The following is a 17330-nucleotide window of genomic DNA, read 5'->3' as shown; positions in this document are numbered from 1 at the left end:
CTCCCTCCTCCATAGCTCCCTCCTCCATAGCTCCCTCCTCCACAGCTCCCACCTCCACAGCTCCCACCTCCATAGCTCCCTCCTCCACAGCTCCCTCCTCCATACCTCCTCCTCCATAGCTCCCACCTCTATAGTTCTCTACTCCATAGCTCCTTCCTCCATAACAAGGAATCAGGGTGGAGTGGACTCAAATCCATGGCTCTGGGCAGGGACATTGCAGCCTGGAGGACTCCTGACCATGCCTAGGGAGATGTGGGGTGGCAGTTAAGAGGTGGAGCTGGACTCTGGAGGCTAGAGGCTTGTGTGCCATGGACACTTTACTCTGCCCAGGTCAACGTGTTGCACAGCATGAACCGTGTGGCCCACCCCAGTCACGTGCTCAGCTCCCAGCAGTTCCTGCATCGTGGTCACCAGCCTCCTCCTGAGATGGCTGGGCACAGCCTGGCCAGCTCCCACCGGAACTCCAGTACGTAAACTGAGGCAGGCTGGGCAGGGAGGGGTGGACACAAGCACCCTTCCCTTTGCCCTTGGGACTGGACGTGCAGGGTGGAACTGTGGATTCTGTTCTTTGTGGTACTTGCTTGGTGGGCAGCTTCTGACTTGTCCTTCAGTGGTCATTAACCCTGTCACTGTAGAGTATTTATGCCTGGAATTATAGTCATTGTGGTGTGTGGGTGTCTTCGCTCTTCCCACTGAGCCCCAGCCATATAAAATTAGCTCTACACCTAGAGATCCTCTGTAACGAAGCTATCAGACACTTACTAAACACCCACAGGGTACTAGCACTGTTTTGAAATGCTATTTGAAGGAAGAATTATAGGACTAATACTGTCCTTTCTTCAAGGAGAGATTGCTATAATTATACGCTGTCTGCAGGGTTGTTAGAATATTCTCAAACAAAAAAATATGTGAAGGTTTACCTCCAGAAGGGGTGCTGCCTTCAAAGCAGTCTTGTTCCCTGGCTATGGTCCTTAGCCAGCGGTACATTTGTTCCCCCCGTATAAGAGTTTCTTAATTATAGAAATATCAGAAAACACAAGTATAAAGAAGAGTTGGGGCTGGAGAGATGGCTCAGTGGTCTAAAGCACCTACTTGGAACAAGCTTGGCAAAGCACAGGGACCACAGTTCGATCCCCCAGCACCACATGCCAGCCAGCCCCGCCCCCTGGTGGGCTGAGCTGGCCACACACAATAAATAAATGTAAAATATAAATAAATAAACAGCAGAATACATTTAAAAAAAAAAAAAAAAAGAAGAGTGATACCAGACTGCTATCATAGAGATCACTCTTAGTATGGTATATTATATTCTATGCCTCTTTTCTCCTTATGGAGTAGTAATTATTTTGTCAGCTATTACTTATATTTAATATTTTAAAGCAAGTCTTATTGCTTCTCGGCCTTTTGACCAGGATCAAGTGTAGTACAAAGCAAGTTTTTCCCTATGTTACTAAAACCTAAAAAATGGCCGACAGCGCTGAAAGTGATTTTTGGGGCCCCTTTTTAGAGCTGTTTTCAAAGCCAACTTATACGGTGAACTTATTTTTGTCACTCTTCTTGCCACATGCCTTGTCTTTGGCCCAGTTTGGAATTATCCCCCTTAATCTTCTCCTTTTGTCAGAGTTGGCTCTGGAGGACATTTTAGTTTTGTAAACGTTGAACCCACTGTCAGACTCATCACTTTTGAAGATGTCAGCAGGTAGTGTGATGGGCTCTGAGGGCGATTCCCCGGGGAGTTTCTGAGCGCTTTCCGGAGGAAGTTCCTGGTCACAGAACACTGCCAGGAACCTGGTGCTCATTTCCACCCATGGGATGGAGAGAACAAGGTTGTCAAACACAGGGCTTTCATTCTGCGCCTGTCATGGTGTCTCTCAGTGTCTACACATGAAGGAGGGGCTCCAGCCCCTACAAACAACAGGTGACATTGGTCTTAGAGTCATTCCATTTAAATGCAAGGAAATGGAGGCTCTGAGAAGTCACATACCTTATGCGGGGTCACACAGCTAGGAAGGAGGTGGAGCCAGGATTGGAATCCAGATGGTGGGATTCCAAAACCCTGTACCCTAAACAGCCCTCAACCCTGGAGTAGCTAAATCCAGGTGTGGTGGTGCACATGTATAATCTCAGCACTGTCGGAAGCTGAGGCAGGAGGATTACAAATTTGAGCCCAGCCTGGGGAATTTAGCTGTAACCTGGCTCAAAATATAGAATAAAAAAAAAATGTACTACCGATGTAGTTTAGGAAGAAGGCCCTGAGTTTAATCTGCACTGCTGCCCCCTCCCCCCAAAAGCGTAACTAAGTTGCAAAGAAAGGTTTAAAGACATGTCCCATAATATTTAGTCAATAGGGACACTGTAGTGACCTAAGTCTTCACCTCGTCTGAACCCTTGGGGCTTTCTCCCTCCCTCTTTTTCTCCTACCCTTGTTCTGAGCTGTAGTCCAGGTCCCCCAAGCTTCCCTCTAGATTATAGTTGAGAGCTCCAGTCTGTCTTTGCTTCTTCCCTTCCCTTGGCCTGAGCAGGCCCAAGGGGCAGTGTTTGGCTGAAGGCCTTAGGGAGGGACACTGCGCTGGCTCCTTAGGTGATCCACTTCATCAAACCTGACCCAGAGCCCTTTTCTTACTCCCCGTGTCTTCCTTCCCTCCCATATCCTTAGCCCAAGGGTAATATTGCAGAATGATGATTTCAAAATAGCAAATTAATCATGCAGACGCAACAGGAGGCATAACCTCCTCCAGTGGGATGGAGACTGGTTTCTTTGTGGTTCCTGTGTGGTCTGGACAAAGATCAGTGGGATGTGGGATGGTCGGGTGGTGGCATATGTAGAATTTGAGCTTAGACCTTGGAGAGAAGCTCTGCAAGCAAGAAATGCATGGGAGGGGCTGGTGAGATGGCTCAGTGGTCTAAAGCACCTACTTAGAACAAGTTTAGCTAAAGCACCTGGTTCAATCCCCCAGCACCACATGCCAGCCAGCCCCGCCCCCTGGTGGGCTGAGCTGGCCACACACAAATAAATAATTTAAAAAAAAAAAGAAATGCATGGGAGAGAATGAGAATTTGAGAGTCTGGGAGGGCGGTTAAGGGAAAACTAGATCATTGGAGAAGAATGAGCAAAGATACACAGTTATCCCAAACTTTGATGCACCCTGTAGTCACTCAGGAGCTTTAAAAACTCTTGGTTTTTAAGTGACACCCTGAAACAATGACATTAGAATGTCTGGGGGTGACAGCCAGGTATCCGTGCTTGTTAAAGATCCCCATGTTATTCCAGTGCATAGTAAAGTTTGGACACCCTTTCCCTACTTTGTTTCCTATAAGAATCTGAAGCTTTCTGGAAAAATTCACAAAAGAAATAGGATTAAGAAGAAAATGAATTAGGAGGTAAGGAGGAAGGCATGGGAGAGGAAGCAACTTACTGCGAGAGAAGCCCTGGGAGATGACTGAGAGCAGGAAGACGACTTCCCTGAGGCTCTTTCTTCACAGGGAAGGAACCACATGGGGCTGTGGACAGGATTTCAGCAATGTCCTTGCAGTCTGCAGAGGTCATTCAAGGACAGCGTGCACTGATTGAACCTAATATAGCAAGAAAGGTTGATTGAACTTGATTTTTGTCTGTAGCTAATTTTAAAATCCATCTCCCTGGCCTCCTAGGTCATCTTAAGCTAGTTAACCAGACTTGTCTGCCTATAGAATGTTTTTTGTCTTTCTTGTAGTCCTTTCTTATTTCTGGTGATCAGCCTGGCACTTTCTTACCAACCCAGGGCTCAGAGGGACAGAGACATTGATGAAGGTGTGCACTGGTAGCTTTGGCTTGAGATCCTGGTGCCCAAGTGCAAGTTCACCTTCTGTGGCCCCACTCCGATGGTGGCTTTGCCACAGGGGCCACTGACTTGGAGCCAGCAGAGGAGCTGTTTCAGGCATTTGGGCAGGGAGGGGAGCTCTGACTACTTGCCCCTCCTCTCGCATCCCCAGGCAGTTGAGAAACGTTTATCCTGCCTGGCCCATCTTGTCCTTGGAGTTGGTGCCTGGGAACCTGCCTACCACACTGCTCTGGCAGTGTCAGCTTGTGTGGCAAGTGGCCTCAAGTGGACTATGGGTCAGGTCAGGACTAGGACCCACATGGCCACGAGCCCACAGGGCGGCCTCCGGGAGGTGTGTGCCAGCAGTCCTGCCCAGGCAAGGCCTTCTGCACATACCTGCTTGGCACTGGAGTGTGTGACAGCAAGAACGGCTGGTGGCTGGTGAGGAGCCGCTTGCAGCAGGGTGTGGAGGGCTCTTGGGCCGTATGCTTCTTTGTGCTCTGCTCCATCTCCACATGAAAGTCTCAAGATGTAGGTAAATCTGGGACTGGGCTGGAATGTAACGTGTGTGTCTAGGGGCTTGCCTGTGTCACACACACACAGACTAGTCCCTCTGTAAGGGACTGACTGCCCCGATCAAGCTGTCTCACGGGGTGTGGACTCATGTGTCCTGTCATAACTCAGCTGCCCTCCAAGGCCCTGGGCCTATGGGTGCATCTGTGGGGTCACTACCTCCATTTGCTATCCTTGGGATTGGAGACCACCCTGCTTTGCCTCCTCACGCTTCTCAGGGTGCTGTGGGAGTGTGTGCTGAGGGGGAGCAGGGCTGTGGTCATGGCTGTCTCCTCCATGGCCCTTGTGGCCCAAGCCTGCAGTGTTTACATTCTGCTGCAGGGGCTTGCTTGGTCTGCTCAGCTGGCAGGGAGCTGGGTGGCCCTGCACCTGTGGCTCTTCCATACCTTTCTGGAGATGCTGAGACGCATTCCATTAATTTTGCTCTTTGACCAGGTGGCTAGGTGGATGGTGAGGGCAGGTGTGCAAGCCAGTAGGGGCTTGCTTCAGGTGTGGGGTGTGGTGGCCTTTGTCCAGCTGTGTGCCCGCATGTTCTTCCTGGGCCTATACCTGTGCATGCACGTCTGTCTCTCCACCATCAGCTCTCAGGTCCGAGTGAGGGTGAATGTGCCCTTCCGCCTCTCACTGCCCGTCAGGATCCATGTTCCCCTGAACCTGGGCATCAGAGTGAGGCTGGCAGGAGGGAAGAGGGGAAGCACTGAGGGGGAGGCAGGGACACTGCAGGAGGAGGCTGGCAAGGAGCAGAAGCCCCAGACATCCAGAAGCTTGGAGCCCACAAGGAGGAGGGAGGTGTCATCAAGCAGGAGCGAGGCCAGTTCAGGTGGGTAAATGAAGGAGTTTCTCCTTGCCCCTTGGCCCTGGATGTTGGGACCAGTAGCTCCTCCAGGAGGGCATTGGAGTCTGCTCTTGCCTCAGGCAAGCCTGTGTGGCTGTCCCTTTCCTTCTCCTCTCTCTGGCATCTCTTTCTAGGTTGTGTGGTCTCTGTCCTTGGCCTCTGTCTGCTGACATGGCAGAGCTGGCCAGGAGCATCCCCTCCCCTGGGCCTTGCCTTCACATGTTCTTGTTCCCGCTGCAGCTGCTGTGCTCCCTGCTCTTCCCGGGGGCCTGTTCTCTTCCCGTGTCTCAAGCTGTTGACCTGTCCAGGACCATTGTGGATGGTGGTCCTGTCTTGCTCATGCAGCCTCTTGTCCCTTCAGTGCCCCACCTGGACCATATTCTCCTCCTGCTCTCCCTACAGTGGTCCCCAGTGCAGCGACTCTCATCATTGTGGTGTGTGTGGGCTTCCTGGTGCTCATGGTCATCCTGGGCCTCGTGCGCATCCATTCCCTTCACCGCCGAGTCTCAGGGGCTGGCGGGCCCCCGGGGACCTCCAGTGACCCCAAAGACCCAGACCTCTTCTGGGATGACTCTGCCCTTACCATTATCGTGAACCCGATGGAGGTAAGTGGCTTTGGGGAAAGGAGGGCCTTCAGCAAAGACCTTCAGGAAGGCCCTGGCCTTGCGTGAGAGCTCTGGCAGATCTCTGGAGGGAGGAAGGAGGAAGGTTTGGACTGGGGAGGAGGTGGGAGCCCTGGCCCCTCAAGGAGAGGCTCTGGGGTGTAGGCAGGCCTCTGATTGTGACTCCTATGTCCCTGCCCTGTTCAGTCTTACCAGAATCGGCAGGCCTGTGTGGCAGGGGTTGCTGGGGGCCAGCAGGAGGACGAGGACAGCAGCGACTCAGAGGCAGCTGACTCCCCGAGCAGTGACGAGAGACGCATCATTGAGAGCCCCCCACACCGCTACTAAGGCCAGGTTTCTGCTAGAGAGCAAGAGAGAATTTTGCCCTGGTGAGACAGAGATACCCAGGAAAGAAACAGAAAAGGACATTCTGAGGGAAGAGAGCCGAGAGGGGCGAGCTCATCAGACCAAGCGTCCTTCAATCTCCAAACCCCCATGGCCCTCCTGGTGCCACCCGGCCCTTCCTCCTCCATTGCCTCTGCCTTGGGCCTTGCCTTCCCTGGATGCTCCTATGGCATTGGGGTGGCTGAAGGATCCCAGTAGCCCTTTCTGTCCCCATGGCAGAGGTCCTTTTCACTCCCCCCATGTCTATCTCCCTCTACCAGCCTCACCCTGTACTGGGCAGAGGCACTGATAGCCATGGCTGGGCAGGGGAAAATCAAGTGACTCCTCCACCTGAGCTCCTCCGCTGTCCCGTCCAGGGAGCCATCCTTCCTCCCTGGCACCTGCAGCGAGGCCTGGCCTGCTATTCTGATCTCACCTCTACTTCCATTTCACTTTGGGATCCCTGCTCCTTGACTTTCCCAAGCTCCCCTCCTTAGTTGTCCTCTTTCCCCTCTGCCCTTGGAGTCCTGGGCTTCTGCAGTCCTGCCCCTTCCTCCATGACTAGCTTGTGGCTGGGTTGTGGGGCTGGCGGTGGGGAGCAGGAGCCCTGGGTGTATTATATATAATGTATATTTTTTCAATGTTGTCGTGAGTGCAACCCCTGTGTCCCTGTGTGCAGCTCACAGCCTTGTGTGCGTGTGTGTGGCATTGTCATGTCCCGGGTTGGGGGTAGGGGATGGGTGTGGCGAGTGAGGGGACACACCCTAGGGTTTTCAAATAAAACAAAACAAAAAACAAAAAAAAAGTCAAAAAACCAAAATGCTCCAGAGCTGCCTCCTAGCTGCCTGATCCTGTGGGTGTGGGTGGCAGGATCTCCAGTCTGTCTGGTTGCAGAGTTGCTCAGGTGTGTGAACTGGGCTGAGGGGAGGGGGAATGGGTTTCTTAAGTGCTCTGCCCAGGTAAATCCTCAGGATACCAACCTATTGGGAAAGGAAGATGGCTGTTACTTCCCTCAGCACCCCTAGAAAACAGACAGTTCAAAGAGTCCCATAGACACCTGAGCAGATCCCCCAGCGACTTCTGGGGCACACTGTCAACTCCTGCATCTTCTGGAACATTCTGCAAGGTGGCTTTTAGCCTAGGAGTATGGGACAGAAGGCTGCTGCCTCCTATTTGGAACAAAGAGTCTGGAGCTCTCCTCACTGAGCTGCCCATGGCCTGTGGCTCCCCTGATGTGGCTGCTGAGTGGCCCCAGCCTGGCCCCCAATTTTCTGGCCCAGAACTGACGTAAGCCCCAGATGGTTCAAGAAAGAACCAGATTTCAGAAGTGTAAACTGCTCGTAGGAGCATCCCTTCATGCTATTCCCGACCCATGAAGCACTGGGGAGCCAAGACTTGGTTCTTTTCTGTGGAATGAGGGAGTTAAGATAACTCAGTGGAATAAGCACTTCCCTGGCAAGCGCAAGGGCCCGAGTTCTATCCCCGATTCCGCAAAAAAAAAAAAAAAAAAAAAGCATCAGTGAGGGTCCTCCAAGTTCTCTGTGACACAGTTGCTGGTTGTGGAGAAGTCCTCTGCTCTACCGCTCTACCTGATGTCATTCAACACCTCCCCACCTCCACCAGGTGGCCTCATGTTATCCTGGGCTTCTTTCCTGACTGGTATTTCCAACACCTGCTGTATCTCCACCTGGGCATCCTTTGCCTAGACTCAACAACCTTTGTTCTGATTGCATTGTCCTGTCCCTTTCCCCTTCACCCAGTTACCTAAGGCCCTGAGCACCAGTTTAGATTCCTCCCTCTCCCACTCTATGTCCAAATGGTGTCTTTGCTACCCCTTAAAATCTCTCAGATATGAGTTTGTCTCTTGTGCTGCCATTGCTGCTGCCTCTTTCACTCTTAATCTCTCCATTTTTACCTGCTCTGTTTTTGGTTTTTGGTTTTTGGTTTTTTTGGTACTGGGGATTGAACTCGACCCTGCGCTTGCCAGGCAAGTGCTTATTCTAGTGAGCTATCTCCCTGGCCCCACCTGGTCTGTTTTAAGAAGCTCCTCCCTCCCCACTTCGGTCGCTGATGTTGGGCTTCACTCCAGCCCGTCCCTAAGTCTGGTCTCAGGTGCCATCCTCCTCTTTGGGAAACTCCCTATTGCCTGCTGTTCCTGTGCATTGGCCCCCTACTCAGGTGGGTCTGATCCTCCCTCTCTCCTAGCTTCTTTGCCACAACAGTCACACTAAGTCTATACTTCCTGAAGTCACTAGACTCTTTCTTGGCTCTGTGGCTTTGCATGTAGTGTTCCTCCTGCTGAGCATGTTCTGTCCCCAATGTCTTCTGTGCCTCTTAGTCACACCTCTACAAGAGTGTTTCCCATAGGCAGTGGCACAGGTCTGTCTGAAATCTCTCATCAGGCTTGACACACAGTAGTGTGCAGGAAAGAGTGAGTGAGGCAGTGTGGTTCTCAGAGAAGATTTACTAGTTGGAGGAGAGAGCTGTATTGGTAGGCCACTGGCCTGGGAAATCAGGGGTGGAGGTGACCAAGCAGATGCCTTGCAGCAGCCTCTTCCATCATGGTCTGTCTAGATGCCAGGCTGTTTTGTCACTGTATGACAGCACCACATTTATCCTGGAGTTTCTGAAGGTCACAGCCTTGATACCATGCAGAGCTTTAGCTCTCAAAGGAAACAGAGCTTTTCATTTGTGCTCCTGAATTCCTATGCATTCACCCCCTTTCTTCCCTCATTCTGTTTCCCTCACCCTCATTCTCTTTGTCCATACTCAGTACTGTCTGCAAGACCACAGCTTCCCATGCAGAAGAGTAGAGGCCATTGTTTCTGTTTGCCTTTGGAGGCTTTTACCTTGTGCCTGAGACTTGGGACTTAGGGTCTTTATTTACCTCCAGTTTGAGTGTTGGGGCAGGGAGTGGCTTGGGAGAGGGCAAGTTGGTTGTGAATCCTGTCCCTCTCTGATGCACACACCTTGCCTGCTGCATGGCAGCCTTGTATTTGTAGTACCTGGCCAGTCTTCGCCATGTTGGATCATCTGTCTTGGGCCAAGTGTGGCCTCTTCTGGGGCTTGACCACTGGACAGCAGCTTCCAGCACTCTCCAGTCAGAACCACTGACTGCTGATAATTTGCTTGAGCTGTTGCCTTCTTGGTTTCTCCTCGTCATCCTTGGGCTCTGATGCCTCAGGATCCAGTCAAAAATTTCCATTATCTCCCTCTACAACAGCTAAGCAGGCAGAGGTGCCACCATAGGTGGGCAGAGGTTGCGAGCTGAGAGCCTGGGGAAGATGCCAGACTCCGCTTTCCCCAAATTTATGTTCTCAGTTGCCAGCTAACCCCTCCCCTTTCTCAGTCTCTGTCTTTGTCTCTGTCTCTCTGTCTCTGTCTCTCTCTGTCTCTCTCTGTCTCTCTCTCTCTCTCTCTGTCACACACACACACACACACACACACACACACACACACACACGGTTTAGGAATCATCCACACCACTTGGCACCAGACGAGATGCCAAGTCTGCTGATAGAGGGAAAGGGCAACAGGCAGGAGTCCAAATGGATTTTATTTTGTTGCTCAAAATCTCCTCAAAAGATATTTTCTGATGGCCTCATAGAAGCTGGCAAAACTTCAGGATCTCAGGCCTTGGCAGAGTTTCCAATTCACCTATTCCCAATTTAATTAGAAATGGCAAACATGTTTCCCTTGGCATCGCTCAAGCTTTTCCTCCCCCAGCAGGAGGCTGTTTTCCTCTTAAGTCCACTTTGCAGTGAAAATTAATTAGCTGCTTAAAAGGTGCAGGATAAAGAGCTCTGTGCTTGGGGCAGAGCAGAGCCGCAGCAGCAGATACATTAACTATCATTTCAAGAACAACACGTGCTCCTCTGTTGATACCAAATCAGATAGTCTCCTTTGCGTTTGGGGCAGGTGGACACAAACAGCGCTGCTGCGCCCTTGGTCTGAATCTGGAACCCACCCTGCAGCTGTGTGCCTGTCAACAATGCTTTTGAGTTCTCCACACCCCAGTCCCACCTTGGGGACTTTCTTAGGGTAGGTCAAGGAACTTAAGTCACTCCCTATAACTTCTGTAAAGGAAGGGTGGGCTGTGCCCAGGAGGGTCCTGTGCGTATTATGAGCACCTGTTTCCTGACCCTCAGTTTCCAGGGAATGCTTCCTCACCCAGCATCCTGCAGGCACTCCTTGAGCTCCCTCAGGCTGCCTCCAGGGAGGGAGGAAGGAGGAGGTAGGGAGATGGGTGCAGAAAGGTGGGCGATCCTCTGGCCTCCAGCATCTGACAGACAGGGGGGAGGGGTTGCCATGTCTACCTCTATGGCGATGCTAGAGTCCCTGCCTCTCCTGCGGGCACCAAGCTGCAGAGTGCTTAAAATACCTTCGCCCTACAGGAAAAGGACAGATCAGGGTCTAAATTTAGCTGCTTTTGGGGGAGGAGGGGGAATGGAGATTCTGGGATGTGGTGGAGTTGCCTTTGTTAGAAAAGGAGTAGGAACTGTGTATCTGCTGGCAGATTCTAGTCTGCTGGATAGGGGAGCCCTGCCCTAATTATTCAGTTGCAAGGAGCTGACCCCAATTTCTGCAGCACCTCACCATTTCAGGTCTCAGAAACACTTGCAGAAAAACAAACAAACAAAAAAAACCACTTGCAGGTTGGTGCATGGTTCCTGTTCCCCAGGGGGTCGCAGTGGGGCTGGTTCTGGAGGATGGGGCTGTTAACAGGTGCAAAGCCCCAATGGAGAAGCCTTCCGATTTGCATTAGGCCAGTGAAAGAACAGCTTTCCTTCCACAGCACCAAGGAGATGGAAATAAGTCCATAGGGCATGCGTAGTGGAGCGAGGGTCACACAGCTTCCTGAGGACAGCCATGGTATTGTACCTTCAGGGTTGTGCACCTTCAGCACAGACTCCTTGGCCAGTGGCCCTTGGCCTCAGGCATCTATGCTCTATAGTCCATCTTTGGGCCTGAGAAAACCCTGAGCAGAGGGGCTGGTGAGATGGCTCAGTGGTCTAAAGCACCTACTTGGAACAAGCTTGGCAAAGCACAGGGACTGCGGTTCAATCCCCCAGCACCACATGCCGGCCAGCCCCGCCCCCTGGTGGGCTGAGCTGGCCACACACACACATAAATAAAAAAAATGTTAAAAAAAAAAAAGAAAACCCTGAGCAGAACAGGATCATCTTCCCAGATGAGGTAGTGGGAGGAGGGGTTGAGAACAGGGACTTGGCCATTGGTGAGGCCAGTGTTCAAAGCCCAGCGGCTTCCAATTTCTTTAGTTTTTTTATTAGCAAATGTTTGCAGTACATAGTGTTTATTACCCTTATAGGGAGTTGGTACATATATATCTTTTGTTGTTGTTGTGTTTTGAGAAAGGGTCTTACTCTTCAGTTTGGGCTGGCCTCGTGCTCACTTTGTAGCCCCCAGCCTGGTCTCAAACTCGCAGGGATCCTCTTGGCTCAGCCTCCTGAGTGCTGAGATTACATGTGTGTACCACCTTGCCAGGTTCCAGGGCTGCATGGTAGACACCCGCATCAGGGGTGCTGGGGAATCCGGGGCTGAGACTGCATGGCATGTGGGGCCAGGGAGTGAACTCAGGTCCTTGTGCTTGCCAGGTAGGTGCTTATGACTCTGAACTATCTCTCCAGCTCCTACATGTATATCTTAATTCTTTGTTTCTCCTCTTCCTGTGAGCGGCCTGAGGTGAACCTATGTTACTCTCTCGACCCTATTCTTTGTTCATTTCTTTCCCCTTTCTTCTTTTAATTCACTTCACACCTGGGAAAGCTCTATCACCCTGTTCCTATGATCCATCTTTTACTTTTCTCTTTATTTATATTTTGGGTTTCTCATAGAAAAGAAACCATGTGATATTCAAGCTTGTGCATCTGATTTATTTCACTTAACTGTCTGATCTCAATGTGCATCAACTTTCCTGCAGATGGCTCAAGTCATTATCCTGCTTTACAGAAGCAAATTACTCCATTGTTTTTATTTTATTTTATTTATTTATTTATTTTGCGGGGGGACCAGGGACTGAACTCAGACTCTTGCACTTGCCAGGGAAGTGCTTATTCCACTGAGCCATCTCCCAGGCCCCAACTCCATTGCTTTTAAACACCGTAATTTCTTTCTCCATTCATCTGCTGATGGACTTATAGGCTGCTTTCAAGATTTAGTTATCCTGAATTGTGCTGCCATAAACGTGGATGTGCATATATCATTGTAATGTAATATCTTTGACTCTTTTGGGACAATATCTAGAAGGAAAGCTGGGTTGAATGGAACTCTTTTTAGCTTTGTGCAGACTCTCTCCCTAGCCCTGGTGATAATAGAGTTTCTAACACCATGAAGTCTTGGGTAATTCCACTTCTGAGATGCGAGTGAACATTGTTCAGGCCTAACTAAGCCGCATCTAGTTCAGTCTCTTACTATCACTAGGAACCATATCATGGGACAGATAAGAATCACACATGGAAGGACCTGTCCCTTAGATTGTGAGGTCTATCTACCGGCTCCTAAGTTACCTCCACCATCTCCAGCTGACTCTGGGGTTGTCAGGTTATAATCCTTTGGTTAATTGTACGGTCCTTGACCAAGAAGTTGAATTTTGAGAGACCCAGATTGTGGCTTTAGTTACTAAGAATGTTGTATTTTTTTTTTCCACTGAAAAGATGAGAAGGAATAGGGGTCCCTTGCATGTCATTTTTCTTGTTAAGATGAGAGGTGATTGAACTTACTGCAAAACCAAAGGCTAGGGCCAGGGAGATAGCTCAGTAGAATAAGCACTTGCCTGGCAAGTGCAAGGGCCTGAGTTCAATACCCGGTTCTGCCCCCCCCCCCCCCAAAGAAAAACAAAACAAAACAAAACAAACAAACAAACAAACAAACAAAGGCTAAGCACACAAATTCAGAATACTTGTGTGTAGAACATTCTTTTTTTTACTAACACCAAGAAAACATTTTAATTAAACTACAGAAAACAATGGTTATAGTACAGAATATTCATAAGCAAAGATACACCGTGTATTAAGTACTTACAAAGTTACAAACTATAATGGGTTGCTCAGAATAGGAACCAGATCAGCCAGATTGGAATTTGGAAAGCCATGTATTACTGAGCTCAGGGCCTCTGATTAGCTCTCACTTTCATGCAGGAAAGGACCAAAATGCAGCTATCCCAGGAAGGGGAGGGTGTGTGGTGGGGGTGGGGTGGGGGGTGGTGTTTAAAACATAGAACCACATTCATTTTGGTAAAACAAATTCATTGTCTGACACAAAACAATGCTTTCAGGATATTTGTGACCACTTAGTCAAACTAAATTTTCTGGGGCTTTGTGTTAGTTTCTGGTTATCTTGCACCTGCATACCTGAAGGCAGCCTTGCATAGCCCGAGGTTACAAGAAGTCAAAGCCCATTTAGTTTCCTTTAAGTCATCTCTGTATGCTAACTTTGCTGACAGGAATTGGTGAGGGTTACAGGAATTGGTGAGGTAGGAATTTTATCTAGCAAAGGGCAAGAATCAGCCTCTAGTTACTAAACAACTTAGAACAGTGGTGAGTATACATTTTTACACAACAAAAAACACAAGATTTACATTTATAGTCTAAAATGTGAGTAGATCCATTACATTCCCCACTGGTTTTATCTGGAAATCAAATCATTGATTCAGCTAAAACCCCCAAGTTGTTATAATTGTCCTGGGAGCATGAGGGGTTTGTAGTTAGATCTCAGCACCATTTGATGGTCTGGATTTTTTGAATGTACTTGCCAAGAGAAACAGGAGAACAGGTCCAATTGAGGCAGGTATAAGGAGGCATCAAGAATAGTCTCCAATTTTTCCTTTTGGCAAATCTCTAGAGCCAATTTTTTTTTTCTTTGGCTACATTACACCCCAATTGTTTTACATGTTGTTCTGCTATTTCACCAAAGAAGAGGTTTTTAACAACATTAATCAAAGCAGATGTTTAAATCTCTCAAGTCTCATGCACTCATGACCGTTTGTGGTGATGTTGTATCAAAATATTTTGACATGGGGTCACTACTGATAATATACTCAAACAGCAAGGAACATTAGTTAACAACAGAGTCTGAGTAGGTGGGTTTTTCTAGAACTCTAGAACAGGCAATATCTCCCATGTCCCCACTGGTTTTTGTGCCACCTCTTGAACTGTAACATCATCCAGGTAGTTTCCTCTTTGGCTTTGAGGTCTGGCCCACAGTGGGCAGCATTTGTCTCTCTCAAGCTGTAAAGTCACCTTGTCTTTAACCTTGTCTCCTTGAGGGCCTAGCCCTGTCTGACTGCCTATATTTTTTTTTAAATCATTTATTTATTTATTTTTACATTTATTTAGTGTGTGTGTGTGTGTGTGTGTGTGTGTGTGGCCAGCTAGTGGTGAGTATACATTTTTACACAACAAAAAACACAAGATTTACATTTATAGTCTAAAATGTGAGTTGATCCATTACACAAAACCATTTGTTTCCTTAATATTTTTCCATATTTTAAGTTCGTACATGAAGATGATAAGATTTACCATTTTGGGGGAGTAGAGGGAAAACGAAGTATTTATCACCAGCTAGGTGTGCTCACTGTATGCTCCATTATTTATGCAAGGCCTGGGTGACTGGAGTGCAGCTGACAGGCATTTTAATAAACTTGACAGCTACTTGTTTCTGCACGACAAGGCATCTTTACACAGGAGCAATCGGGAGAAGGCAGGACACAGCCAAGCACTCTGCACTGCAACACTCCACCTTAACAGCTAACCAGCATTACTCAACTGCTTGTGTAGAACATTCTAACAATCAGATTTGCTCAGGGGATCAAAGAGGAGCAAGTTAAAAACACAACACTAACAGTGTAACAGAGGATTTGGTATTGTCTCAGTTACTCTTCTCTCGTTGCTGGGACAAATATTGGACACTCACAATGAGGGAAGGAAAGGTTTATTTAGCTCACAGTTACTGGAGGTTTCACTCCATACTCAGCTGTCTCCAAGGCAGAGCAGCACGTGGCAGAGAGAAGCTTTTCCTGGTGGTGGCAAAGAGCAGAGAGTGGAGTGGCAGGAGGGGCAACAGCTCGGGCTGCTAGCTTCTCTCTCCTTACATTGTAAAGCTGATTACCTGCCCCAGGGCAAGTGCAGCATCCACACCCACAGTAATCGATCCCAAACTCCAGAAGCCACCCCACGACTGCATGAGGTTTTGGGGGACACCTAGACACAAACCATAACAGGTGTTGGCCCTAGAAGAGGGGCAGTACAAAACCAGAAAAAATAAAAGGGAAGGTGGTGGAGTGGTGAGTAGCAGAGAAAGAGCCTCTCCCATGTTTCAAGTCTAGACACTGTGCTGTAGCAACATGAGGAAGAGAACAAGTGGGGGAAATGGGGCCCCAGGTCCCAGGAAGAATCTGATGAATTCAAACCCCCAGCGAGAGTGGAGAGACAAACTTCAATGAATAAGGAGGAGGCAGGTGGTGCTTTCTCCCTGAGCTCAGACTCACAGCCAGGGAAGGGCTGTTTGAACCCGCAGACACCTAGTGACTGCTGGTGACTCCACAAGCCTTCATGGAGAAGCACTAGGTGGGGCAGGCTGTAGTGGCTGATGGTGAGGTGTTTCCACCGGGACTTCCTACAAGAGAGGGTCATTTTGAAGAGAGACCAGCTGTGTTCAGGACTCAGAATGCCTGTTGGTTTTACCTAGAAGCTCTGAGCTCAATTCAAGACCTCAGGGGGCCTGGGGACTGCTGCAGCCTGGGCGAGTCTGGTTCCAGCCTCACAGCTGGAGGCCTGAACAGTTCAGTTTCACCTGAACTTCAGTGGAAATAGAGTCGCAACCTTGCTGGGATTATCCCCTAACCTACCGTGGACCTGCTTCTAGCTTTCTGGGACTGATCAATGTAGGTCTGGACTCAGTCCCCTACCCCTTTACATTTTCTACTCTGAGGGCTTATTTATTAGATACAATTTTCTGGTTTGTTATAGATTTTGTTATATAACCACAAATCCAGTTCATATGGTTAAAGGTGGCAAATTAATAGATACTTCAGTCTGTCATTTTCTAGGCTGTATTTGATGCTATTGTTACTGCCAATTGTATCACTTTAGCCAAAGTGATGTAACTGTTCTGATCAGTTATTCTTCCTGATATACTAAGACTGAGATTGCTTAAGGGTCATGCAAAATACTATAGGTCAGTGCCAAGGAACCAGGGGCTGGGCCAAGTAGGCAGCAGCTTTTCCTCCCCAGTAAGTTGAAGAGGTAAGATTTTGCAACTGATTCAAAACCCACAATGGCTACATGTGGAAGATACCCCTGAGAAGTGGCCATTTCCTAAAGGTCCTAAGTACTAGCAATAAAGCTACTCACCATAGGCAATTTGCAAACATTAACCCAGGAATTAAAATTAAAGAAGAAAAATAAGAAACTGATTAATACAGAGGAAGAGAGAAATTTCACTGGAAGGATGGATGACAGACTTTGAAGACAGGTTAGGTGTGTCTGAAAGGAATATAAGGGTTTTTTTTAATTATGAAATTTTAATTTGTTGCTTATATACTTCATACATGTTTTGCAAAAATTCAATTATTTTGAACGAGACAAAGCATCTAGATTTTATTTTCTGTTAGAGATGAATCTTTTTCACTGGTTCGCTGACCTTCCTCTTCTTCCTGGAACTCTCAGAACTTTGCTGACTGTACACAAAATTCATTCTTTGCATTTGATTGTTGCATTTCTTCTCCTCTTCCTCTTCCTCTTCCTCCTCCTCCTCCTTTTCACAGTCTAGGCCCTGATGAGCAATTTCAGTAGTGCTGTTCTCCAGAAAGAGATTATTCTCCAAATCAGGCATTCTGGAAGCCTCTGTTGAGACTTTCACTTTCATGCTATGAAAGCCAGTGGAGACCAATCCAACTTGCAGGTTGATGGGGTCTCCCTCAAACAGCAGGACTTGTGAGTTCACTCCTTCTTTAAAACCAGGGGGTTGGTAGTCATGTGGGGTCACTTCCTTATAGTCATGAAGTTTCTTTTTTTTTTTATTTTAAATATCTTCTTTTTTATTATTATTTATTTGTGTGTGTGTGTGTGTGTGTGTGTGTGTGTGGCCAGCTCAGCCCACCAGGGGGCGGGGCTGGCT

At 48.6% G+C, this 17330-nt stretch overlaps 1 protein-coding gene across 2 annotated transcripts in view; it reads left to right on the top strand.

Moving 5' to 3' along the window:
• Clstn3 (calsyntenin 3) overlaps nt 1-6954 on the top strand; it is a 30578-nt gene extending 23624 nt beyond the window's left edge. For both annotated transcript variants that reach the window (XM_004643512.2, XM_023703767.1), the window contains exons 16-18: nt 331-466; nt 5611-5813; nt 6018-6954. In XM_004643512.2, coding sequence (XP_004643569.1) covers nt 331-466; nt 5611-5813; nt 6018-6158 — 480 coding nt within the window. In that variant the 3' untranslated portion in view covers nt 6159-6954. The remainder of the gene's footprint in view (nt 1-330; nt 467-5610; nt 5814-6017) is intronic.
• The last annotated feature ends 10376 nt before the right edge of the window (nt 6955-17330 follow it).

This window comes from Octodon degus, unplaced genomic scaffold, assembly GCF_000260255.1.
Source record: "Octodon degus isolate 3935 unplaced genomic scaffold, OctDeg1.0 scaffold00178, whole genome shotgun sequence".
Taxonomy (NCBI): Eukaryota; Metazoa; Chordata; class Mammalia; order Rodentia; family Octodontidae; genus Octodon; species Octodon degus.
This window is presented reverse-complemented; position numbering and strand designations above follow the sequence as displayed.